This window comes from Neoarius graeffei, chromosome 20 (genome assembly GCF_027579695.1).
Source record: "Neoarius graeffei isolate fNeoGra1 chromosome 20, fNeoGra1.pri, whole genome shotgun sequence".
NCBI lineage: Eukaryota > Metazoa > Chordata > Actinopteri > Siluriformes > Ariidae > Neoarius > Neoarius graeffei.
The window spans coordinates 48,051,189-48,079,017 of record NC_083588.1 but is presented as its reverse complement, the minus strand read 5'-3'; the positions used below and the strand labels follow the sequence as shown (position 1 = coordinate 48,079,017).

At 40.5% G+C, this 27,829-nt stretch overlaps 1 protein-coding gene across 1 annotated transcript; it reads left to right on the top strand.

Moving 5' to 3' along the window:
* The first annotated feature begins 16 nt into the window (after nucleotides 1-16).
* rundc3aa (RUN domain containing 3Aa) lies at nucleotides 17-27,829 on the top strand. Its single transcript, XM_060902651.1, has 11 exons — nucleotides 17-187; nucleotides 17,747-17,862; nucleotides 17,953-18,086; nucleotides 18,423-18,508; nucleotides 18,795-18,884; nucleotides 19,110-19,190; nucleotides 24,558-24,723; nucleotides 25,652-25,809; nucleotides 26,410-26,529; nucleotides 26,632-26,738; nucleotides 26,931-27,829. Exons 1-11 carry the CDS (start codon nucleotides 81-83, stop codon nucleotides 27,071-27,073), a joined length of 1,308 nt encoding a protein of 435 aa, XP_060758634.1. The 5' UTR covers nucleotides 17-80; the 3' UTR covers nucleotides 27,074-27,829.

Here is a 27,829-nt window from a genome sequence, read left to right as displayed (position 1 = left end):
GTGTGTATGTGTGAAGTGTGTGTTTTGGTCCAAAGGGAGGGGTTGGAGGCTCACAGCTCGATGTGTTAAGGCTCCCTCGGATGGAAGCGGCTTGTGTGCACACCGCGATGGCGATGGGTTTAACGTCGAAAAAAGCATCGAACAGAAACATAGCGGTGGAGCGGAAGAACCTCATCACCGTGTGCAGGTAAGGTTTTGTTTTCACACAGCGTCCATGGCTGGCCATGTCCAGGAGGAGTCTGCTGCATGAATAAGCGATTTGACAGTAAGCTGTGTTATGACTCAACTGCGCTTACCTGCTTATTTACTAACCAAGGTGAAGATGATGGCTGTTAGGCCAAAGTGAGTTTGGATCCCATCTCCTGTCGGACACCTGAGCTTGGAGGTTGATGTGAGTTTGCGTCGACACTTCATTTGACACCACCTTATGGGTGGTGTAGTGGTTAGCACGGTTGCTTCACAGCAAGAAGGTTCTGGGTTCGAACCCAGCAGCCGGCGAGGGCCTTTCTGTGTGGAGGGTGCTCCAGTTTCCTCCACAGTCCAAAGACATGCAGTTAGGTTAACGTGGGGCGGCCTTGGGCTGAGGTGCCCTTGAGCAAGGTATCTATCCCCTGACTGCTCTAGTGTCACTGTTCACTGCTTCGCCTCACAGCAAGAAGGTCCGGGTTCGAGCCCTGTGGCCGGCGAAGGCCTTTCTGTGCGGAGTTTGCATGTTCTCCCCGTGTCCGCGTGGGTTTCCTCCGGGTGCTCCGGTTTCCCCCACAGTCCAAAAACATGCAGGTTAGGTTAACTGGTGACTCTAAATTGACCGCAGGTGTGAAATGTGAGTGTGAATGGTTGTCTGTGTGTCAGCCCTGTGATGACCTGGCGACTTGTCCAGGGTGTACCTCGCCTTTCGCCTGTAGTCAGCTGGGATAGGCTCCAGCTTGCCTGCGACCCTGTAGAACAGGATAAAGTGGCTAGAGATGATATGAGATGCTTGACATACAGCACAGATGAAATTACAGTCCTCTCTGACCCACGGTGCAAACAGGCAATGCAATAAATAAAAAATAGAATTGAAATAAACAATACAAACAGTATAAACACTCTAGATAAGAACTATACATAGACTAAACACTCATCACTGTGCTCGAAGTGTGCATGTGACAAATAAAGGTTTCTTCTTATGAGCTTTTCACAAGCACACAATAGATATCAACTTCAGCTCATCTTCTGTGACATCATCATCACACCTCTCCAAAAAAGGACAAAGTGCTCATGATGTCCTCAGGGGTCAATGCACTGACATTAACATCTAACATTTATCATGATAGGACACTGCATTGGTCTTACCATAGATGGTATATTGCAGGGGTGCCCATAATATTTTGATTCGCGAGCTACTTTTAAAATGACCATGTTAATATGATCTACTCGGACTAGGTTGTTACCACTACTAGGCCTACTATGACTACTAGTACTGCTACTACTACTAATACTAATAATAATAATAACAATAATGACACTTGTTTTGATTTATAAACATTCATATGCAATTTGTTTAATAACATGCAAACATGCATACAAAAAGGTGACTGAAATTTACATTCAAATTATGTTAAATGCATAAGCTTTGTACTCCTAAACGTATTTTTGTTCAAATCACTGTTAACTTTTATAAACCGCAAACTACTAATAAGTAAACATGAAACAAGCCCACTGTAAAAAAAAAAAAAAAACGGCTATGTTTAGAAAAAAAAGTTAAATGCATCCAGACAGGCATTGTAAACCCCAAAACATTTTTGTCCACATCAATTGACTTTTGTATAGCCTGCTAGACAGAGATTTGACATTTACAACAATTTTATATAAAAACATTTTTCCTTCTTTTTTATTTATATATATATATATATATATATATATATATATATATATATATATATATATATATATATATATATATATATAATATATTTTTTAACCGTGGAACTTAGCAACAGCACAACATTAATACATAGCATACTGATGTAGGCCCTAAATCAGATCTTAATCCGATGATGATCGGCACTGGAGGGAGTCAGAGAGGGCTGCATAGTCCGGACAGTAGCGGCTGGTAGCGAGCCTCAAGCAGGCCTCGAGATGATCGTCGGACATACTGGAGCGGTATTTGGACTTAATGATCTTCATATGCGAAAAGGCCGACTCGCACAAATAAGTGGAGCCGAACAATGCGGTTAAGGAGGTGGCACACTGCCGCATGTTCGGGTATTTCGCCTCCGTGAGTAAATTCCAAAACGGCCCATGCGCCCTGGACTTCAACTCGATGTCAGACTGCAGCATCAGCATCTCGTCTTCCTAGTGTCTGTGTTTGTTTAGAAACGGAGGGTTGTTCTGAAGTTCTGCTTAGTTTTGACGAGGCTTAGTGCATACCAGCAAACAAAATCATTAAGCCTTTGTCTTATCCATGATTACTAAGCAGCATAAATGATCTACGGAGGTAATGGGAGTAGTACGTGGACTACCAGCCTGCTAAAGTAGTGTACAGTAGCGTGGGAAAGTAGTACAGTACCAGAGGCCTCCATCCATCTATCCATTCATCCATCCTCAGTAACCCCTTCATCTTGATCAGAGGGGTGGTAGATCCAGAGCCTATCCCTGAAATACTTTGTATTAGCAGTGTGTCACCTCCAAATATTCTGAATATTCCTTCCTTGATTGATTGATTGCTTTATTCCGAACAGTAAAGAAGATATTAAAAAAAAAAATGCAATAATCAAAACATCGTCATAAACAAACAGAATAGCGTAGCCACAAGGCAGTAACATATTAATGTTCGGAAAGGATTAGTAAGAAGTAAATAACTTATCAAATCCTAACCCTCTATACCACTGCTAATCAAACGTCACTTTCTGCCATAATAAACTATATATACAAAAGCAACAAACAAAAAAGAAAACATACCAAGACATACCAACATGGTATAATATCGATCAAATCATATATACAGATACTTATGCATATATACACACACACACACATACACATCCATACGTACACAGACACCAATATCATAATTATGCATATACAGTGCTCAGCGTAAATGAGTACACCCCCTTTGAAAAGTAACATTTTAAACAATATCTCAATGAACACAAACAATTTCCAAAATGTTGACAAGACAAAGTTTAATATAACATCTGTTTAACTTATAACGTGAAAGTAAGGTTAATAATATAACCAGGGCTTTGAACTGGTTCAAGGAACGAAAACCGGGAACTTTTTCTATTTCACATGGAACAGAAACGAAACCAGAAACTTTATTATTTTTTATGTTCCGGAACAAGGGCGGCACGGTGGTGTAGTGGTTAGCGCTGTCGCCTCACAGCAAGAAGGTCCTGGGTTCGAGCCCCGGGGCCGGCGAGGGCCTTTCTGTGTGGAGTTTGCATGTTCTCCCCGTGTCCGCGTGGGTTTCCTCCGGGTGCTCCGGTTTCCCCCACAGTCCAAAGACATGCAGGTTAGGTTAACTGGTGACTCTAAATTGACTGTAGGTGTGAATGAGAGTGTGAATGGTTGTCTATGTGTCAGCCCTGTGATGACCTGGCGACTTGTCCAGGGTGTACCCCGCCTTTCGCCCGTAGTCAGCTGGGATAGGCTCCAGCTTGCCTGCGACCCTGTAGAAGGATAAAGCGGCTAGAGATAATGAGATGAGAATGAGATGTTCCGGAACAGAAACGCTTATTAAAAATAATGGTAACCGGTTAATACCGGTTTTTATTTCGTTCCTCAAAGTTTCCGTAGCCTACAAATAAAAAAGCCATTCTTCTCCTGCGCAAGTTTCTATGACCCGCTGGGGTTCACTTCCTGTGTGACGTTCACTGACTGAATGGAGAGAGCGGGAAGGTGGACTACTGTCACGTCTCCATTACTGAGTGTCTGAGCAAAGAAGAGCCTGAACGATGCAACCTCCCTATTGGCTGTTTGTAAAAATGTATCAGTTGTTGCCCTTCCCACGGGAATCATCGCGGGCTCGAGAGACGAGACCTGACGAGTTAGTTCGTTGGTAGCAGAACAAAATGTCTGGACACAAATCGGGTTTTCAGAAAAGGAAAGAAAATAAACGGAGGGTTGAAAATACAAAAAAGGAGGCAGAAAATGCAAAACGAGTTTTAAGGTAGGACAAATGGTTACTTTTTAAGGCAGCCCGCCGTGGCTGCAGGCTTTCAGTTGTGTCATTGAATGGTTACTTTTCTGAGGCAGCCCGCCGTGGCTGCCTGCAGGCTTATTTATTATAGCCCATTTAGTTAAAATAGTTGATATAAAATGTTTATAGTTATGTGATGGTTGTCCTGATTTAGACTGGTGTTTTTTTTGGGGGGGGGGTTACGCGATGTTGCACCCGCGTCCAGATTAGGGCAGAACCGGCCCTGGCTACATTTCAGGTGTAGTTTGTTTTATGCATGTATGTACTTGCATAGATGTGTACTTGGTCTTCCAATATGGCGCCTAACAAAATCTCGCGGCGTGGTGACGTCATGCGGTAGCCCTCTATAGGGCCTGACTAGCCTTTGGTAACACACTAAACGAATTATCTTTCATTTTTGGCACTTTTTCTGTTTGTGTAGATGGGAAGACATACTGAGAATCCAAATCGCCAACATTTGAAATAATAATTATTTTGAATTATTTCTTGTTTTATTTAATGAAGGTTGTAATAGAATTAGCCTACATTTGGCTTAAGCTGGATGAGACAGAGACATAATTTTATAGCCATTTGTTAAACAGCTGACAGGGAACGTAATTAACCGTTCCGGGAACTAAATTTTTTTGTTCTAACCGGTTCGGGAACGTCTATTTAATGGTGGAACCCAAAACCGGAAACGTTAAAATTCCGTTTCTGTTCGGAACGAACCAATAGGAAAAAAATTCTGGTTCAAAGCCCTGAATATAACTTAGATTACACATTTTTCAGTTTTACTCAAATTAGGGTGGTGCAAAAATGAGTACACCCCACAACAAAAACTACTACATCTAGTACTTTGTATGGCCTCCATGATTTTTAATGACAGCACCAAGTCTTCTAGGCATGGAATGAACAAGTTGGCGACATTTTGCAACATCAATCTTTTTCCATTCTTCAACAATGACCTCTTTTAGTGACTGGATGCTGGATGGAGAGTGATGCTCAACTTGTCTCTTCAGAATTCCCCAAAGAAAATAACTTCTTTCCACCACAAAGGTGAAGGCTACAAGAAGATCAGCAAAGCTTTACTTATCAGTCAGAATACTGTAGCAAAAGTGCTACAAAAATTTAAGAAAGATGGAACTGCAACCATCTCACAGAGACGTCCAGGTCGTGCACGGAAGTTAACACCTCGACAGGAGCGTCTTCTGATGAGAAGGGTTGAAGAAAATCAGCATGCAAGTTCACTGCAGTTATCTAGAGAAGTAGAAAGCCAAACTGGGGTGACTATTTCCCGTGACACAATACGGTGTACACTGCAGAGGAATGGCATGCATGGATGCCGTCCACGAAAGAAGCCTCTCCTAAAGCCCAGGCACAAAAAAGCCCGCCTAGAGTTTGCCAGGGCCCATGCTGACAAAGATGAAGACTACTGGGACTCTATACTCTGGAGTGATGAGACCAAGATAAATGTTTTTGGAACTGATGGCTTCAAAACTGTATGGCGTCGCAAAGGTGAGGAATACAAAGAAAAATGCATGGTGCCTACAGTGAAACATGGTGGTGGCAGTGTCCTTATGTGGGGCTGCATGAGTGCTGCTGGTGTCGGGGAGCTGCATTTCATTGGCATCATGAATTCACAGATGTATTGCTCTATACTGAAAGAGAAGATGCTACCATCACTCCGTGCCCTTGGTCGTCGTACACTTTTCCAACATGACTAAACACACATCTAAGGCCACTGTTGGATTTCTGAAGAAGAACAGGGTGAAAGTGATTCAGTGGCCAAGTATGTCTCCTGATCTGAACCCAATCGAACACCTGTGGAGAATTCTGAAGAGACAAGTTGAGCATCACTCTCCATCCAGCATCCAGTCACTAAAAGAGGTCGTTGTTGAAGAATGGAAAAAGATTGATGTTGCAAAATGTCGCCAACTTGTTCATTCCATGCCTAGAAGACTTGGTGCTGTCATTAAAAATCATGGAGGCCATACAAAGTACTAAATGTAATAGTTTTTGTTGTGGGGTGTACTCATTTTTGCACCACCCTGATTTGAGTAAAACTGAAAAAAATGTGTAATCCAAGTTATATTATTAACCTTACTTTCATGTTATAAGTTAAACAGATGTTATATTAAACTTTGTCTTGTCAACATTTTGGAAATTGTTTGTGTTCATTGAGATATTGTTTAAAATGTTACTTTTCAAAGGGGGTGCACTCATTTACGCTGAGCACTGTATATTTTATGCATATATACACACACATACATACTCACATTTATATTTTTTATATATATATATATAATCCGTATGTACCCATACCCACATATATACACTTTTTTATATTATCAATAGAATGTTATTGTAATTCCTCCTCCCTATACCTCATAAAGATCTGTTCCTTATACCTTTTTTTTTTTTGAAAGGTATAAGGAACCTTTTTTTTCCATCCATCTATTAATCATTCAGGGTGTATTCCCAGCTCACACCCAATATTCCCACTATGTGTAACCACTGTAACTCTGACTTGGATAAAGTTGTTACTGAAAACTTAATATTTTCTCAATATTAGCTTAAATGTTGATTGGAAAAAACTAGATTCAGTGGTGCTGAGTTTATAATATCTGATGAGTATTATTAAAGGGTCACATGGTACAATAACTTTTTAACCAGCATACTAAGCTAGCTAACTTAGCTAATGATAGTGCTGAACACACAATTTTATCGTCATCACGGTATATTTTTGACATTCCTGGCTGAGAACTGATGATGTAAAATTGAGAATGGTGAAATGCTGCTTCTGTGAAAAATACAAGCTAATTTATGAGCAGTGGCTAGATATTTTTGAGACAAAGAGGATATGCAGATTTCCCCAAATTGTATATTTATGTATATTTATAAATCTTGGCATTTTTAATGCGGTTAATGTTTCTTGATCATTGATATATGGCCATGTGGCGTCCAAACTAGATTAAATGTAGGACGAGCCTACTATTTTTGACTTCCACCCACAGATTATTCCAGTTTCTGCAGGCTGGAAAAGCACAGCATAACTAACCTGAAAAGCTGTTTGGAAGTCTGTACTTGCAACTAAGCAAGTATTAAGGTCTCATGGTTATCCCTTAGCAAGCATAAAGGGTCATATTGTATCCACATTCACTGGATAGGAGCAATCGTGCGCTCTGATTGGCTACTCTACTACTAGGCTATCAGCTCGTATACCGTGAGTAGAGAAAAACAAAATGGTGGAGCGTGTTGATGAAACACAAACTTTACTTCAACCCCCCCCCCCCCCCCCCCCCCAAGCAACAAAATATGGAATGAAAGTATTTGATGGTAAGAACATACTGTATGTATTTTTTAATTTTCAAGAATTATCAAATTTTTCACAAATTGCTACTGTCATTTTGTCAGTTTGTTTACATTCTACACCTTTAAGCATTGAAAAGTTTGGTTCAAAAGCTCAAAGAAGTTTGAAAATTACATAACTGAAATGTCCAAAGAAGACCTAAATAAATGTCTAAAACTACAGCAGCAAGACGGCACTTTCTACAAAAAAACTAAAAACACTAAAGTCAATTCGTACAGCCATCGATAGGTTTTTAAGAAGTCCGCCTAAGCGGAAATGACTTTGTCTGATGTTTTGTATAAAGTTTTTATTTACTGAATTTGCGAAAAATAAAAATGCTCTGTTTCTCAAAATCCAGCGAATGTGGATAGAATAACAGTTATTCCACTGAATCTCGTCGTACATGGCTTATAGCCAACTTGGAGCTATGTGCCTCGTCGGCTATCAGCTGTTCTATGACTCGTTTTCGTAGAATAATTGTTAAATATTTTAATGCAAGGAAAGGAAACCTGACCTTTCACTATGTCACAACGTTCAGGGGTCTTGGGCTTCCCTCAGGTTTACTAGTTGGACCTTACTGTATATATCGAGTGACATTCCATGGCTCTTTTCTTCGCAGAAGGTTGACCATAGCATTAGACTGTCATTTTGTATAACTGAATATTGAGGTTATGTTCTCTATTTATAGATGTGATAATTTCATTCCCCAGTATAAATCTTGTAATGCTACATGGCACTGCCGACTGAATTTACAGTGATCAGCGCTTGTGGCTTGACCATGGAATATCAACACACTCGTGGTCTGGGAGATTCAGCTAATCATGGATGAACCTTAACGTTACAAACCAATAGAGCTCAAATTTTCTTGCCAACCTCAGAAACGTTAGCAAACACTAGAACTCTGTGATAATTCCTATGGTATGTGCCTTTGTACCAGGCCAATTTTTCTTCTAAGCTGAAATATAATGAAGCAAAAATTAGTGTGTTTGGCCTCAGTCTGAAATACGTGATTGACAGTTTTCTTGGTGGCTCTTAAATTCACAAAGCTGGATGTTCGGAGCAATCACAAAGAAAAGCTGGAAGCTCTGAATTCAAGAACCACTGTTGAGTGGATGAGTTTTTAAAAATCTAAATTATTTGCATGTACAAAAAAGTGATAAATATGACACGTTTGATGTAGCAGTGGTTAGGCATTTGATGTATTTTTACCTGAAAGGTATTGTTAATGGTAATGTGCTTTAATTTTGGGGTCAATAGCAGTGACCTGTAACTCTGTTTTTTGTTAATTTTTTTTGTTGTTTCATATACCAGTTCAGTAGCATTCATCTGTCACTGGAGGTTTATCTTCATGTCTTCTTTCCTGCTCTGTCCATTGATATCAGAGTGTTGAATAAACCAGCAAGATATATGGAGACTCTGAGTGCTTCATAGGAACAGCAGGATGAAACTGCAGTTGCTGGAGTAATCAGAGACCTATAAATGATCCTTCGTGGTCCAAGCTTTATTATAGTGAAACACGAGTTAACATTTACCATTTTGTTGAAGCATTTATCCCAACTATCTTACAACTAAAACGGTATACAACTGATCAGTTTATGGATTAAGGGCCTTTTTCAACAGTTCAATAAATCTGAATGGTTTTGGATTTCAGCTCAGCACCTTCTGATCAAAAGCCCAGGGTATCAGGGCTTCGTTTATAAAGTCAGCATTTTGCAAAGTTTGAAAATATCCATCCAGCACAGTTACGTCATGGATGAATCATCAGGGTTTTTATCTATATCCAGTGGAATGAAATGGTGTACCTGCAGGACCACACACTTGGTGTGCATTACTGACCGATTCTTTGAATAGGTAAAAGTTCCAGCTTTCTCAAAAGGACCCATTGTTTTAGGGTTCTACATAAAACCTTTCAGGTATCACCAAGATGAATAATCTGAAGAAGTGTACTGGTTGAAGTTTTCCTAACATTTTTCTAACAAGACGCCACAGGTCAATCTGGATATGGGACTAAAGGCCAACTTGAAAATCAGAGAGCAGGTGGAAGCCATGGCCTAATGGTTAGAGGAGCAGCTTTGGGACCAAAAGGTCACTGGTTTGATTCCCTGGACCAGCAGGAATGGCTGAAATGCCCCTGAGCAAGGCACTTAACCCCCAACTGCTCCCCAGGGTATGTTGTATGTCGCTCTGGATAAGAGCGTCTGCTAAATGCCTGCAATATAATGTAAAGAAGAACCACACTGCCAAGGACTCATCTGCACTGTACTGCCCCGTGGAGTAGTACCATATCTTGGTAATTCTTTAAGTTTATCCAGTATGAAGAGCAAGCAATGAATATTTCTTAGACATTCCAAGTCCGGTATGAAACCTCTACAGTCACTTTTCCATTAAACTGCCCACTTGGAGGACCTGGGGGTCCTGTAGTACATGAAATGTCTCGTACTCAAATAATCTCATCGAACATACTCCACTTATTGATAAGAAGCTCTCGATCTAGGCACCAAATAACTATGTTCTTTGGAACTCTGGGTTTCTGTTGGCCTATGTCTATAAGACTTTTGTCCGAAGAAGAAGGAAAAAAAAGACAGGCAAAAGTCAGCAACCGTTTATTAAACAAGCACTACAGTCAGATCTTCTCTTTCCAGGTGTCTGCTGAACACTGGTTAAACATGTAACATGCTAACACAGCAAGAGAGGAGAAAAAAAAGAACATCCAAATGGGATTTCAGTAAACACTAAGACATTTTCATTGACGAGAACAGTGGCCATTTTTTCCTCCACAACCCTTACTTGACCACATGAAGATCAATATAATCTCAGACATTTAAAGACAAGCTACATAAGACAAGGACGTAGAATAGAATAGAATAAAAAGGTTAAACCCTGAAATTGAATTAATAGTTGCTAGAACAGACATTTCAACCATAAATGACCATTACATTTTAGGGTAGCTATATAAATTAGTTCTTCAGGACTCTAAAACTTGATGTATCTGAAACCTACTGTGTTTCTTGGTCTGGTTTTCAGCTTGGTTGTCCCTGCCCCTTAACTCTCAGTTGCCAGACTGCGTTCTCCATTGAATTGTGCACTCGTGTGTATTGATCGGAGTTGCTATTTTTGCTGTTGTGTAGTGAAATGACAAAATTCATTTGCAGCTATGGGAAGGTCCGTTTGATGTGGCGTAATGTCTTTTATATATATATATATATATATATATATATATATATATATATATATATATATATATATATATATATATATATATATATTTATATATTTTGGGTGGGGCCAAACAGGTAGCTGTTTCAGTATTTTTAAGTAGTGCTAGTCAAAACAAAGGCCTTTCATTGCCCACAAAGCCTCTAGAGGGCAGTATGGCACTGCTTTTTGATGAACCAACCAGCCCTGGTCCTGTAGAACTCTCTGTCCTGCACAATTTTGCGCTTTTCCTGCTCACTCGTGCCAACTTGGAGCTCTTTATTAGCTGACTAGTTGATTTGAGTTGTGTTGGGAGAAAAACAGAAAACACTAAAATGCACAGGACATGGGGTATTCCAAGACTAGGGTTGGGAATATGTTCTAAAGGTGACATAGTGACGTGAAAAATTCATGCAAGTGCAATTGCACAATCATTTAAATGTGTGGGTTTTTTTTTTTTTTTTTTTAAACATGGGACAAATTTCCAAGCACCGCTGTCTGAACAGGCTCGTTGATCTGAAGAATGACTACACATGATGGCATTTTGTTTTGATGCTCAAAAACACAGTTGGTTTGACAGTAAGCCTTCACTTATCCTTGCCCAACCTGTTCGATCTGTGGTGGGTCAGCATTAATGTCTAAAGCATTAGTTATTATGTAGTTGTTGGTGTTCTTGTTGTTTTTACCCTTCTACTTTTCACACATTTCACAGACATAATCCACACTACACACAGTTTTACATGATGACATGGTTTACATTTACCTTTTCGAAATAAAACAAGTATTTTTAAGGTATTTCATCTGTATCAGTGCCTTCCAGCACATTGTACAGAGGTGCATACTTCTGAAGTCATAGGTATAGACATGAAGAAACTATGCTAACTGGGATCAGTTTTTGGCTTTCATTTCCCAATGTTATTTAGACAATGAGGGTGCTGATCATGTATCAGCTTGAGTCACTTTTATGTATGAAGTATTATGATCTCCATTGATATGACATGAATACAGTGATATAAAACACAACATAAGGACAGTAACAGGAGTAAATGGTATCATCTTCGTCACAGGGTGATCTGGGGGTTTTGCATGGGGCATGATGACTTCTGTTCCAGGTCAAAGTTGAGAGGTCAGAGTTCCAGCAGGTTTGAAGAAAGTCTTTGTTTTAAGTAAGTCTCCACATGTTTGAGGGCTGAATGAAAAATTGAATGACGTGATTTCAGCAAGAACGTCAAGAAGATATTTTGACCTTAGCATAAAATTAGTCCCGTCCCTGAATTCACTGATTTCCTGGAGTTGCAAATAAGAGTGTCGTGTAAGTTCAGGGGACAATGGCCCTTGCACAAAACATTGTGTAAAGATGTTTAAAAAGACAAAGGCTCTTGTGGAAACTAGGCAGAAGTGCAGGCTGTTGAATAGAAGCAACAGGAGTAATTTGTCTTGTGTAAAAGGCTAATTCATGTGGCAGACGCTTAGGGAAGTTGGTGGTGGTGGCAGCATGTTCAACCTAAGAAAAATAAAGTTTTAACATTAATATTATATTATATTAAACTTATTATTCATTTCTTATTGCGTTCTTGGGTTTTTCCTCCCATCACAAGGGAGAACCTGGGATTAAGCTTAGGAAGAAATGAATAGAAGGTATGAAACATGAGGTAACATGGTATCTAAAGTGAGCCACTCATTATCTGGAGTGCCCTTCAGGGAAAGGGGCAAAGGCACTTCACTGCTGTGACTTGTTTCCTGCTCCACGCATCTCCTGCATCCCTCTTTTATTTTTGAAACGACAATTTGTGGTCACCAGGAAAGAGAGAGAGGTTTTTTTTTTTTTAAATACAAAGTTCAGTCTCACTTTAAAGATTTGCTGAATTAATTTGAGTGTGAGACCATTTACATGCAGTCACTATAATAACAATGTAGGTTAATTATAAGGCTAAACAAGAAAAAAAATGAGTATGGAGTGGATCCAAACATGTATCTTTGTGTAAAGATTCATTATTCTTATAGTCTTCGTCCTTCAATCACATTTTTGTGTCCCCTAACTGCTTGCTTTCTGAATTCCCTAATACTGACCTTTCGTCACTCTTTTCTCGACTCCACATTCAGTACAGGATGGTACACCCTCTAATCTCAGCCTCTGTCAACTCTCAGAATTTACATACGTTTGCCGTTTACTTATCACATGCAGTAGATACTTAACTTCGTCATACTTGATGGAAAACTGAATATTGGATGTTATGGGCTTCATTGCCAAACTGATATACAGATGAATCAACTGAACTCGTGTGCATATATAATTCCTGATCTGGTGTGGCCTTGGCATGTAATGGCAAAGATTTGGAGAAAAGTTTTAAATGCTGATCTTAGGTCTGCTGTTGAGCTTCAAGAATGGAGGCACTCCATAAAGTCAGCTGATCCTGCAAGTACTGGGGAAGAGAGACATATAGAGAAAGAAGAACAGGGAGGGGAAGGAAAAAGAAAAGTGTTATGAATATCAACTGAGAAAGAGATAGATAGGGGAAGAACATGTGAAGGGTGGTGAGACATTTGCAGAAGAGAAGAAGAAGAAAGAGGGATGTCTATGTACGGTAGGAGATACAGTGAGCTACTATTGGAGAAGAGGAGAATGTGGTATAGAAACATTAAGGCAGCATGTCTAGACTGAGAATCATCACTTTAATGCTATTCGAGCAAATATGTGGAGGGCAGCTTCATTAAACGTCCATAAACTGTCTTTCTGAGGGACTCTTCCAAAGGGCCACAGCATGGTTTTCCCTTGGAATGCTGCCATGGTGGGCGAGAGCTAAGGCACAAAAGCCAGTTGTTGTGGCTGTACATTTGTTTGTCAGTGTCAAATCGTACCAAGAGCATCTTACTGCCATTCAACAATTAGCATTTGAGGCATGCAAGTTCTATCTTCTGCTAATGTCTCTTCAGAAAGACAAAGATTTAGCCATGCATTTGCCCACACTAGCTTGGAGTCCTACATTTTTTTTTTTTTTTTACGCCTCCATCATGTACATGAGATTAGATGTGAATAACGGACTTCGTGCTTTGAAAAATAAACCTTATCACTGTAGATGAGTACACATGGCAAGAAAAATTCGCTGGAATTTTCTTGGATTTCTTACAAAGTTTTTCTTTAGTGGTCTTCAATCTTGTCTATACATGGCTAATGAAGCTAAAAGTTTTCATTCCAATCAAGAAATAGGCTCACCAGATTGAATTTGTGTAATCGGTGGTTTACAAACCACTATATTCAGTGTGGCACCTATTTGGCTTGAATAAGGACTTGCAGCCACATTGCCTCTTTTCAGAGAAGAGTAACCATTGCTCTACTGTTCTAGCTTATTTTCAAGGGACAGATAATTGCTTTGATGAATGTTTTGCGCCTTTTGGTTTGTCCTTCTATCTGCAGCCCCAACAGCCTGATTATGCCAGGTTACCACTCAAATACTTTTATATTATACTTAATCCCATTAATCAAGTATGGGGGATAAAAAGAGCAAGAAATGTCAATTTTCCAATTTAAATATTAAACTCTATCATTACTGTAGGACAAGCCAAAACAGCACCTGAACCTAAAAAAAAATCTTCAAGCAGTATGCGTAAATGCTGTATATATTTTGGCCTAAACAGATTTAATGGCTTATCCTGATCAGTATATTTCCATGAACGAGAGAACATGTTACACTGGAACCCACTTTGGCAGATATCTTGGCTCACTAACCTGCATCTTTGACTTAATCCAAAGCAGTTACTGGAACAGAAGAAACCTTGATGTCAAATTCAATCCCACAGTTTCTGGTTGTCGAAAAAAATGAATAAATCGGTGCCCAAAATAACCCCCTCAGAATTCCATTGTGGTGGTGATTTTGGCTTCAGTTTTCTTGGATATTTTCTAGATTTGATACACTGTAGAAAACTTCCCTCCACCTTCCTGGCACCCCACACCCTCCCCACACACCCTTGACCAGACAATTTGGCCCCACTCCCTGTTAAAGAGTCTTCCTTTTGGGCATGAATGCTTTTCGGAAGGATGTGGTCTTGGTGCCTCTGCTGAAGGAAGCACTCCCCAGGGAGATCTTGGTCTTGCCACTTGTAATGGTTGAGGAGCCTAGGGATGTGGTGCTCTTCCCACGAGAGATTGAGGTGTTGCCCATCAAAATCTTGCTCTTTTCCCTCTTGATGGATGTGCTTCCCAGGTTGAGGGCTGTCCTTCCCTCTGTGAAGCTGGTGTTACCCATGGTGGAGGAGAACCAAATCCTGGTAGAGGAGTAGCAGGGGATCTCCTCCCGCAGCACCCAGCCTGGGAGATGTTGAGCACGTTGGGGTTAAATCTTGTATCCCTTGGGAAGTTAGGGATTTTTTTTTTTTTTGCTTCTTTGGTTTCACAGTCCAAAGATGTAATGGCTCATCACATACCCTTGTAGCAGCACACTTGCACAGACAATGTCTGGCAGGGTGTGACGGATCCACGCAGCAAGTGCTGGGATGGGACCAGAATGCTATGCGTTTTCGGTACAACCCCCACGTAGCAGCAAAAAGCCGTTGTTGAGAAGGACGACGTGGGCTCCAGAAGGCCACATACCTCCCCTGTACGAAGTGAATGGATAGAAACTGCTGTAGGAGGCCGCAGCCCTATCTGGGGGCCGGTTGGACAGTGGATTCCATTGTACCGCTGGCAATGCGAGGCCATGGACCAAACTGAAGGACACATTGTTGAAAGATACAATTGGTGGTGACATCACTAAGTTCCTTGGCATTGTTTTCTGGTAGAACTGTTCTCTAATGGTATCTCTGGTGATACTGTACATGGGTACTAAAAGCGTGGATACAAATATATAAAATAACCTTAAATAGTTTAGGGTTAGCTTGGGGTTAGTCTTGGGTTGATTTACACAATCTGCAAAGGACAACATTTGAGTGACGGAATGATAGATTTAAAAATTATTCAAAATGCAGTCAAAATCAAACTTCTATGTCAAGTCTTCAGTCTTTTTTTTTTTTTCATTTTTCAAAATATAATCTCCACATAGAGAACTGTAATACGTTTGTTACTGGGATTTTGTGTTGGTGAGTGATTCTCTCTTCTGAGGGGGGGAAAAATGAAAGAAACAAAGTTTTCACCTATATTAAAGTACAATTTATTAATGTTTGTTACCCTCGCTAAGTTTTCCATTAGTTTGTTGACATTAATATAGCAGACATGATCCACATATAGTATCATACTTTCTGTATTGGTTATCTCATATAAGTCTTTTGCACTCTTCTCATATATGATGAGACTGCCTCTTAAAACAGAATCTTACATTATTGGTTCGCTTCAGACACATGACTTCTTTCGTGTACACACATTACACCATACCAGCTGTTTCCTACTGGAATCCTGCCAGGACACCAACCATACAAACACTTGCTTCAAACAATCTACACACAAGACCTTATCAGCATTTTTGGCTGATTCCCATCACCACATAAATGAATGTTTTGTTTGTTTTTCTTTAAATCAGCTCAGACATTTCCATCATATTCCAACTCAGGAACAAAAATTTCATACAAGACTTCAACCTGATTTAAGGTACAATAACAACTGATTCTATATCATCGGATCAGACAGGCAAAACACTTGCATCTCGCAGATCAACTAACTTGCGTGAACATTCTTTATTCCGAAGTCTATTTGGTAAATGTATTTCAGTCAAAGATGAAAATCCCAGTAGAGGTTCCATTGAGTTTCTTTGCCTCTTTTGAGGAATGTTTTTACTACAGTTACAGACTTCTTTCCTTGACTTAAAGTGGCCTTGCTTAAGGAACTAGTGGTCTCCCCGTGTGTAATTGTGGTTGTACCCACCGTAAATGCTGTCTTTCCCCTCCTCAGTTTTGTCTTGCTTCTTGAGACAGCGGTTTGTCCCCATGAGATGGCGTTCTTGCTTCTCAGCAGTTTCATCTTCCCTTTTATGAAAGAAGTCTTTCTTAACAAAATGGATGCCTTTTCTCCTGATCTGCTTCCAGTTGTTTCTTCCTGGATGTCCGTTGCCTCACTGTCTTCAACTGTCCTCCTCGCCCTCGAAAACCTGCTCTTCATTCCAGCAGTTTTGGTGCTTTTTGCCATTTAAGTGGTACGACGTTTGGACATCAGAGCCTTTCCGAAAGAGGTAGTGGTTTTGCCTCTGCTAAAACTTGCTCTGCCCAGGGAGATGGTAGTCTTGCCTCGTGTGATTGTGGAGTCCCCCATGGAGGTTGTGGTCACACCGCGAGTGATGGAAGACTTGCCCATGGTGATAGAGGTCTTGCCACGAGCTATAGAGGAACCACCCAAAGACAGGGCTGTCTTGCCTTCAGTGATGCTGGTGTTCCCCATGAAGGCATGAATGGTGCTGGCTCCAGAGATGCTGCCAGCCCTGTTTCAGTCTCTCTCTCTCTCTTTCTTCTGTACTTTGGTTGCGTAGGAGTGGGTTAGTGCAGTCTTTGCATGCCAGTACCCTACAGGTTTTTCCTGTGCTATAAAACCTTGTGAGACTGAAGCGCTCCAGAGTAGCTGTGCTACTGCTGAACGCAGCATCAGGCCATCACTTTTTCAGTGAGTGGGTGGAGACATGTAGTGTGTGGGTGTTTGTTTAGGGTATTCTGTCATTTTCTGACTGAAGCTGATCTTATAAAGAAGGGGGGGGGGGGGGGAAACCTAGGATGGAACCCAGGCAAATGGACAAAGGTCCTCACGCTGACAATAGCATTGCACGATTGGATAGGGCTACAAGGACTCTGATTGTAATCGCTGTCCTGCTAATAGAGGCAAGGCATTTGAAGAGGTGCATTGTGTAGTACACAGGACAATTAACAGTGACCTCAGTTGCCTGTTGTGGCACCATTCCCAAAGGCTCCTAGTCCTTCAGTCAGAGTGGAGAACTGAAGCGTGTGTGTGTGTATGTGGACATTATTTTACACCATTTCTCTGTGAATGCATGTTTATTATAAGAAAATAATGTGCTGTCATAAACTATTGTACAACTTTTCCTTGTTTATCTTCATGTTTAATTCAGGTTCTCAGTAAAGACTCTTTTGGAGAAGTACACAGCTGAGCCCATCGATGACTCCTCAGAAGAATTTGTTAACTTTGCTGCAATCTTGGAGCACATTCTCAGTCACCGCTTCAAAGGTGAAATATGTCCTCTTGTGTGTGCAGAAGTAAGTGCCTTTTAAGAATCGTGGGTCCTAAAATGATTTTTGTGTTTTGGTGTTTGATCAGGTCCAGGCAGTTGGTTCAGCTCAGATGGACAGAGGAGTTTCTGGGATTATGTTCGCCTGGCCTGCAGTAAAGTTCACAACAACTGCATCAGCAGCATCGAGAACATTGAAAACATCAGCATGTCCCGAGCCAAGGCAAGAGTCTTCAATATTAAAATACCTGGCCTCACATGATTTGAGTCGTGTAAATTTTCTGAACCCTAAATAACAACAAATTATCATCCATCCATCATCTGTAGCCACTTGTACAGGGTCGCAGGCAAGCTGGAGCCTATACAAATGATCATTTCTAGTATAATTCAATCCTAAAAGTGACACAATTTTATAGTCTTGGTATATCTGAATGTTTTATTCTATGATAATGCGACAGCCGTGGTGCTCTTGAAGCAATTCTTCATTGGAACTGGTTTATTTTACTTTTTGATAATGCCCCCCCTCCATCTTCAATAATTCTTTTGATCACTTCTGCAGGGCCGAGCATGGATTCGCATGGCCCTTATGGAGAAGCGTTTATCTGAATACATCGCCACAGCCTTAAGAGATACTCGTACCACAAGGTTAGATTGTGGCTTTAAATTAAAATTGTAGCTTAAAAACCTTGGCAGTGACTTAAACAAAAAAAAAGTGGACAGCATTTCATGAATTTCATTCCTAGAGAATTCTGTAGAAATGCCTTTTTTTTCCCCTCTCCCTTTTTAAACTATTGTAGAATGTCCTTTAGACATGTGGCCTGATGTGATTTTTTTATTTTTTTTTTTTTGGGCCTAGACCACTTTAGCCAGGTGTGTGTGTGTGTGTGTGTGTGTAATGGATACATGATATACTGTTTGTGTGTCTGTGCAGGAAGTTTTACGATGATGGTGCCATCATGCTGAGAGAGGAAGCTACAGTCCTGACAGGGATGCTGATTGGACTTAGTGCTATTGACTTCAGGTGCAAAACTAATCTACAGGAAGCCATGTATTTCCTCTCTGATCTCTGTACTACAAGGAAAGACGGACAATAAAGGGATGCGTTTACTAACGCACGACAATTCTGATAATGCGCTTTTTGAAATTCAAAACCAGTTCAAAGACTAGTATGGAGTACATATCTTGCATATCTCCCTCCCCCCCCCCCCTCCCCCCCCCAATGTCTGATGTGTCACTCTTTTTACAGTTTCTGTTTGAAGGGAGAGGTACTGGATGGGAAGACACCAGCTGTGATCGATTACACACCATACTTGAAATTTACCCAGAGGTGAGGGAAGTTAACTTTAACACGGCAATAACTTGATGCTTTATGCAGGAATTTGTCTTTTTTTGCTAAACAAACTCGTACAGTGTGAACCAGCGAGACTTGATTAAGGGCTATACCTTCCAGCACTTATCACTATTTAATGGTTTAAAGCACAGGCCTTAAGGACATACTGTAACTTACAGTGGACAAAATGTAACTCTGTGTGACTGTGTTCACATATTCACCGTTGCAAATTTCAGTTTCTAGTAGTAGGGTTAAATAAAGTAGGCCAAGGTTGCACACCACAAATCATGAAAAGATGGCCAAAGAAATGACCAAAACAACTGGCTAAGTGTGAACAGAACCAATTCACAGGCATGGCCTATAGTTTAAAAGAGAACTGAAGTCATTTTTAAACTTGCTTTATTTCTTAATTAACGTGTTATTCAATTACGTTTTCGGTTTTAGCAACCTTATATTGTGACTTGTATTGGCAACTAATTGCAATTAAATATTATACTTATCGGCCTATTCGGTTTTTAGCCATGTTGAATTTAGTTCGTTTGGTCCACGGCAGGCACCACTTATCCGCGCGATCTTCACAAGACTTGTGCGAGACTTCGAAATGTGAAGTGTCAGCCAGGTGTCAGTGCCGCCATTTTGAAAACTGTTTTCCAAACGAAATATTGCACAAAAATGAGTTTAAATGACGATTACTGCCTACTTTTTTCAAACTTTCCTGATTGCTATCAAAACAAACAACTTCCGGCTTGATTACATCAGCATTCGAAAGAGGGCGCGTGCGTCTTTTGACAACGTTGGCAGATGTCAGTCACTTTGATTTCCGCTGTACGTTTTACTTCCATCCTACGATGTCTCGCACAGGTCTCAACGAATCTCGTTTACGGCCATTGCTTTGACATATGGACTGAGATATTACATAGCATATTTCAAACATTCATAACTTGCTATAGCAGTGACAAAATAGCGATCAAAAATGCATTCCTATATTTAATAAAATGAGATAAAAAATAGAATTTTGATAATAAAAAATTTGCCTTCAGTTCTCCTTTAACCGAGTCGCCTGAACCGCAGATTGGTTTGGAGATCCATAACATCATGATTTTAGTAAAGGAAAATGGAAAGGTAAACAGAACTAGACTGCATTTCCGCAGAGAAAATGCAGTGTGCTTGCTGAGCTGTAGCAGAACAGCTATCATGCTAGCATGCCAACATGCTAACAACTAGCATGTTAACAATTAGCATACTAACAGTTAACATACTAACATGCTAAAAGCTAGCATGTTAACATGTTAATGCTAACATGCTAATAGATAACATGCTAACAGCTAGCATTCTAACATGCTAATGATTAACATGCTATTTGTTAAAATTCTAACACTTTAAGGCTAATATGCTGACAGTTATCATGTTAACAGCAAACAGGCTAACATGCTAATGGCTAGTATGTTAACATTTAGCATGTTGACACCCTGAGGGTAACATGCTCAGGCGATCTCGTTAACAGCAAACATGCGAACTCTGCATGCTACCATGCTAACAGCTAGCATGGTAACACGTGAATGCTTATATGCTAGTTGTTATCGTGTGTGCGTGTAAGTATTCCTAATAAAGTGGCCATTGAGTTAAAATTGATTTGCTGTCAAAGTCTCAAATGAGCAGATCCTTGCCAAATGCATCATCACCTATGGGGGAAGGGAGGAATGACTCAGTCAAGCTTCCATTGATTAGCGGCAAAATGGAGAAAAAATGGACGGATGAAAGGCAAGACAAAGATGAGTGTGGGTCAGAACTGATATCATGTGTGTGATGGGTGATTTGGCCTGAGGTGCCATATGAAGTTTGGTGGATGTGTGGTGAAGTGTTACTGAGCAAAACTCCATTCATTTGAATGGGGCCAAAAATCAATGGAAGCCTATGGAGGTAAAAAGAGATGCGTGAAAACCAAGGAAAAGACAAGTGCAGGTCTCAGATGAGGGGATGGATCTGTGCGGGGACTTGGCCTGAGGCATCAAGTGAAGTTTCTTAAAGTTTGGTCACTTGGTTAAAAAAAAATTGATGGAGAGTGAAAGTTTTTCTCCTGAAACACCATTCATTTAGCCTGGGAAATCCCATGCTGCTTTGCACAATCGTTCCGATCTGAAAAGACAGCATGGAAACTATGGTCTAAAGGCTCGCCTGAGTTAGGGAGCCAATCAGAGAGTGGGGAGGGGTGGAAAGACGGTGACGCGTACTACTCGACAAATGGAAGCTTGTAGTTTATTTGGGACTGTTTACGGATCACATTTAACATGGCGGCGAGCGATACGAACCAAACTTTCGATCAAGCTTTAGACACTGTTCTGAATAGTTTAGAGCGAAAGTTTGTTTTAAAAAAAGAACAGCGTTGGGCGTTACAGTCTATTTTTGTTTTGCCTTCTCTTTCCTTCTCTTCTTCGCCTCTTCTTCGTCTTCGTCGCTCTAACTACGTCACCGGGTACAACTGCCATGATTGGCCATGGGCTACGTATACGCCAAATGATAGACATTCGCAACGTCCAATAAATGGCCGTTGACAATCGTAAACCACACCTCCCCTACGAGAAATTCAATAGGCAGATTCCAGACCATATTTCACTTGTGATATGGTCTGGTGTTAACCAGACTACCATTCATTTTCAATGGGGCCAAAAATTAATGTACTGTAAGCCTATGGAGGAAAAAGGGATGAGCAAAAAGAAAGGAAAAATATGAGTGCGGGTCAGAACTGATTGCATGTATGTGTCGGGGGAGTTGGCCTGAAGTATCACATGAGGTTTGGTGCATCTGTGATGGAGCATGTCCGAATAGGACGATTTGATTCATGAGCCCTATTCATTCTCTATGGGGGGAAAAAAACAAAATAAAAATGACAAGAACAAGAGAACGGGCATGTTGATCCAAAAGCTGTATACAAGCACACTACACCACTTCGGGCCAGACGTCTCAGAGTCAGAACAGTGTCTCTATCTCGAACGCCCTAGGAGGAGTAATGGATCCAAAAAATGTGTCGGAATAAGGCAGAATAAGTAAACTTAAGAAGAACAATAGTGCGCTTGAGCAAGCACACTAATAAACATTTTACATTTATTTTAACTGTACTCTCTGTGGCCTCTGCTCTGAAAACTCCTCAATAATTTGTTCTCTATTAACAAAACAGTTGGGTGTCTGTCTGTCTATCTCATCTCATCATCTCTAGCTGCTTTATCCTGTTCTCTATCTAAAAAAAAAAAGAATATATATATAGGGGTGGGACATTAATGCATTAATTAATTTCAAACAAATTAATTCGTTTAAAAATATTAACGCATTTTATCGCAGTTTGCATGCCAAACAACCCGGAATCGTTGTTAGTGCACCGTGTTATGGTGCAACAAATATACTGACGCACACAGTTCCAGTTACAGCAATGGAGCTTGAAAGCGCGTCGGGTCTGCTGGACGGTAAATTTATATTCAAAAAACGACCCAATGGAACTGTTGATAAAACCACAGTTTATTGCAAACTGTGCAGAAAGGAGTTTGCTTATCACAGAAGCTCGTCAACTTTACGGTACCATTTAAATGCCAAGCATGTCACCGTGATTATTGAAACAGCTGCAGCTCGAGGTAGCAGTTCTGGTCAGCAGTGCAAACTCGAAGAAATGGCTGGATTCCAGAAGAAAATGAGCAGGGCAACGTCGGAAAATTTAACGAACACGCTGGCCAAGTGGATTGCCCTGGACTGCAGACCGCTATCAGTGGTAGAAGACAAGGGTCTACGAGATGTATTGCAGATTGCGGCGTGTGATCCATCGTTTCAAATGCCGTGCAGAAGAACAATTTCCAACAAAATATTGTTTACAGCCATTAAATGAGCTTGAATCTAAAAATCATGTCTGTGTATTATTTGAACTCTTCACATATTATTTAGTTACATTAAATAAATGTTGCTTTTGGGGCAAATACGGTGGTGCGATTAATTAAGATTAATTAATTACAAAGCCTGTAATTAATTAGATTTTTTTTTTAATCTAGTCCCACCCCTTTTTTTTATATATATATATATATATATATATATATATACACACACAGAGTACCAGTCAAATGTTTGGACACACCTACTCATTCCTAGGTTTTTATGTATTTTGACTATTTTCTACATCGTTGAGCAATACTGAACGCATCAAAACTATGGAATTATGTGGAAACAAAAATTTTTCATATTTTAGATTTTTCAAAGTAGCCACTGTTTACCTTGATGACACTTTGCACATTATTGGTATTCTCTTAACCAGCTTCATGAGGTCGTCACCTGAAATGCTTTTTAGTTAACAGGTGCCTCGTCAAAAGTTAATTAGTGCAATTTCTTGCCTTCTTAATGTGTTTGAGAGCATCATAGTAGTAATGCATATGTCAAGAACTGAAACTCGTGAACCTGAAACTCTTGCAGTGTACGAGGGCGTGTAGCATTAGGAATTAGCAAAAAAACAGACTGGATGTATATAGAAATGGCCATTTAGTATAATATAGACATATTAGTATGTTATAGCCTCCAAACCAGCCATTGGGGTTGCACAAGTCAGTGCACCCTTGGCGCCAATCCCAAGCCTGGATACATTGGGGAGGGTTGCATCAGGAAGTGTAAAACCTATACCAAATCAAATATGTGGATCATAAATCAGATTTCCAAACCATTTCTATATGTTTCATATTTTAGATTCTTCAAAGTAGCCAGCGTTTACCTTGATGATGCTTTGCACACTATTGGCATTATCTTAACCAGCTTCATGAATGCTTTTCAAATAACAGGTATGCCTCGTCAAAAGTCAATTAGTGCAATTTCTTGCCTCCTTAATGCGTTTTTAAGATCAAACAGTAAATAGAAAATAATAAAAATGCGGTAAATAGCTCTATTCCATCCCCAACTGTAGTAATCCATATTATGTCAAGAACCGAACAACTAAGTAAAGAGAAACGACATCCATCGTTACTTTAAGACATGAAGTGTTTTTTTAATTAGTAAAAATAAAGAAAAAAACATTGAGTTAGGTGTGTTCAGACCTATGACTGCTACTGCATATAATTACGACCGCCCATCCATTAATTAATAAAGATTAATAGGCTTATTAATCTTTTTATTAATAGGTTTAGATCATGTGGAGTGTCCAGTGCACATGCATTCATTTGATTGAATTGTTACTTTAGAAATTTATTATTATTATAAATGCTAACTAGTTTTAAAAGATCTATAAGAACTTTAATTTCTCCAGTTGTGTTAATTAAAATCATTGCCATTTATTCTGTATCTATGGTGATACTGCTGCAGCTGTAGCTCTGATTGCCATAGCGATGATGTTGCTTTTTGTAGTTATGACTACCTGAGTGATGAGGAGGACCGGCGCAGCGTGGACAGCAGTGCGAGTGAAGACAGCGTGGCTGAGCATCCCTACATCCCCCTGGTCACTGATGAGGAGAGCTGGAGCACCAGGTGTCGCAAGATGGAGCAGAGGTTCAAGATTGTCTATGCCCAGAAGGTGAACACACAAATATCTGAAAGCACACAGGAACACACGAGCTTAAAGGAACAGTCCACCGTACTTCCATAATGAAATGTACTCTTATCTGAATTGAGACGAGCTGCTCCGTACCTATCCGAGCTTTGCGCGACCTCCCAGTCAGTCAGACGCAGCCAGACGCGCTGTCACTCCTGTTAGCAATGTAGCTAGGCTCAGTATGGCCAATGGTATTTTTTGGGGCTGTAGTTAGATGCGACCAAACTCTTCCGCGTTTTTCCTGTTTACATAGGTTTATATGACCAGTGATATGAAACAAGTTCAGTTACACAAATTGAAACGTAGCGATTTTCTATGCTATGGAAAGTCCGCACTATAATGACAGGCGTACTAACACCTTCTGCGCGCTTCGGCAGCGCATTGATATCTGAGCTCCGTATCGATGCACTGCCGAAGCGCGCAGAAAGTGTTAGTACGCCTGTCATTATAGTGCGGACTTTCCACAGCATAGAAAATCGCTACGTTTCAATTTGTGTAACTGAGCTTGTTTCATATCACTGGTCATATAAACCTATGTAAACAGGAGAGTTTGGTCGCATCTAACTACAGCCCCAAAAAATACCATTGGCCATACTGAGCCTAGCTACATTGCTAACAGGAGTGACAGCGCGTCTGACTGCGTCTGACTGACTGGGAGGTCGCGCAAAGCTCGGATAGGTACGGAGCAGCTCGTCTCAATTCAGATAAGAGCATATTTCATTATGGAAGTACGGTGGACTGTTCCTTTAATGTAGCAGGATTGATCTCCCTATACTGTCCCAAATTTTATCATGAATTTGGGGTAGCAGCAAAGCTTATGTTAGATTGTATCATATGCCTTATGCGTTGCTATAAACCAGTATATGTCCTGTATATTCTTTAGAAAGTGTATATTTGTAACTGTTTTTAGGGTTATCTGGAAGAATTGGTGCGACTGCGAGAGTCGCAGCTGAAGAACGTCGAGACGGAGAATAAGAGACTGAACGCAAAACTGGAGGAGCTGCAAATCCAGAGCCAACAGGAGAAGAAAGAGCTCGAGGCCATTATTCTGGAGCTACAAGCACAACTGTACATAGAGACACCAACAATATACTTACAGTTGTGTGCAAAAGTTTGCATCCCCATTGTTTCTTGGTTTAAAATTAAAAAATGAAAGGTTTATCGTGCAGCAAGACAACAGTCCAATACATTAGGCGAAATCCACTTTACTGTTCAAATGTTGACAAGAAATACAGGACAAATGTTACAAATGAGAACATTTGCCTTTCGCCCGTAGTCAGCTGGGATAGGCTCCAGCTTGCCTGCGACCCTGTAGAAGGATAAAGCGGCTAGAGATAATGAGATGAGATGAGAACATCCAAAAGCTGCTCAGAGCACAGATGCGGTTATAAAGGCAAAGAAGATACAGTATGTGAAACCTAACGCACTAAATGTCTCGATATAAATTACATTTCTTTGCCTTCCTCACTTTGTCCTAAGGGTGTACAAACATTTGCACTCAGCTGTACTATACAGATCTCACACAGAAATGCATCCAGTGCCATAAACTTAAACAAATGCACCATTGCTTTCTGAGGAATGGAATCTAATGCATACCAGCTCCTACCCCCACAATCATATGATTATGACACCCCCCTCTCTCTCTCTCTGGTGTCTTGCATCTTGAAGGACTGGTGTTATTCCATGTGACCCGGCCCATTTGTCAAAAGACCTGTCCGTGTCCTTGGTTAACCAGTGGCCGTCTGCACAGGCTGCAAACAACCAAGGGGACGTAAAGCTATTCCGTCGGTGAGTGTACACGTGTGTTTTGGATTAGTGTAAATGCAGTCGAGTTGTATATTTATAAGATGTACTGTCTGTGCTTTCTGTCCTCACATTGCTGTTGTTTAGGAGAAGTTTTCACAGTCTGAGCCTCTCTGGTGAAGTCAGTCTGAACTCAAGAGAGTCTCCGAAGACAGACGGGAAACAAAATGGGGACAGTGATTGGTGCTCAGGAGGTAAACACGCACGTAAACAAACAAACACACACACACTTATGCAATAATGGCTGAACAGACCAAAACGCACAAGGCTCTGTGGACCTGCGAGTGGGTGACTGGCTACAGGTCTGCCAGTTCCACTGTGGGAGAAGAATCCTGTTTCTCGCATGTGATTTATGCTTCTTTTTTTTTTCTTTCTTCTCCTCCTAGTAAAAGACACTACTCCGTCTATGCTGGGCCTGTGTGGGTCGCTGGCTTCTTCACCGAGCTGCAAGTCTTTGGCCAGTCTTAAATCCAGCGAATATTTGGTGAACATCAGCACCGAGCCCAGCCCTGCTCTCTCCCCCAGCTAGGACTCCTAAGAGTTCATTTTCACTAGGGATGGAAAAAATATAATACATGACGCCTCCCCCTTTTTCTCTTTTCTTCTGACTAGAGATTCATCATTCCTGTCTTCCACCACTGTGCATCCCATCCTCATTCATTCATATTCTTAAATCATCTCGTAAATAAATAATAGTTTAACTGTTCTTGAGAGGCATGTCTTTCTCAATTTGTAGCGTCCTTCCTGAGAAAGTGTTGAATACTGGCATGAACCACCATTGTCCCCAAATTTCTGATCAACGCCATATAATCACTCTATCGCTCACGTCCACTGCTCGCCTTCATCACACGATTCGAGAGAATGAATTTGTGCTCGTCTGCATGAGCTCAGACCTCCATCCTGAACAACCGTACATGTATTCACTGATGTGCTTGTGCCACCTACAGTTATGCCTGATGATGTGTGTTTGTTGAGATAGCAGCAGCCTTAAACTCCTGTGGTTATTCTATGTTTCTAAAGCTTTGATTGGCTTGAGGACTTGTGCTGCTTTGTTTGTGCATATGGCCTGTTTTGTTATGTAGTGGTAATGCTTTTTGTCCATCAATAAAACGAGCCTCATTTTCATTCTAACTCAGCTGACGGTTTTTGTTTTTCCCCACCACATTTTTATTGCTTACTTTTCTGCTTTTACTGACCGAGAGATGAGATTACTGAGGTGAGAAAGTCAGGAATTTCCAGGAATCTGTTTTTTGTTTTCAGGAATAAAGCTTGGATTTTGGCTTTG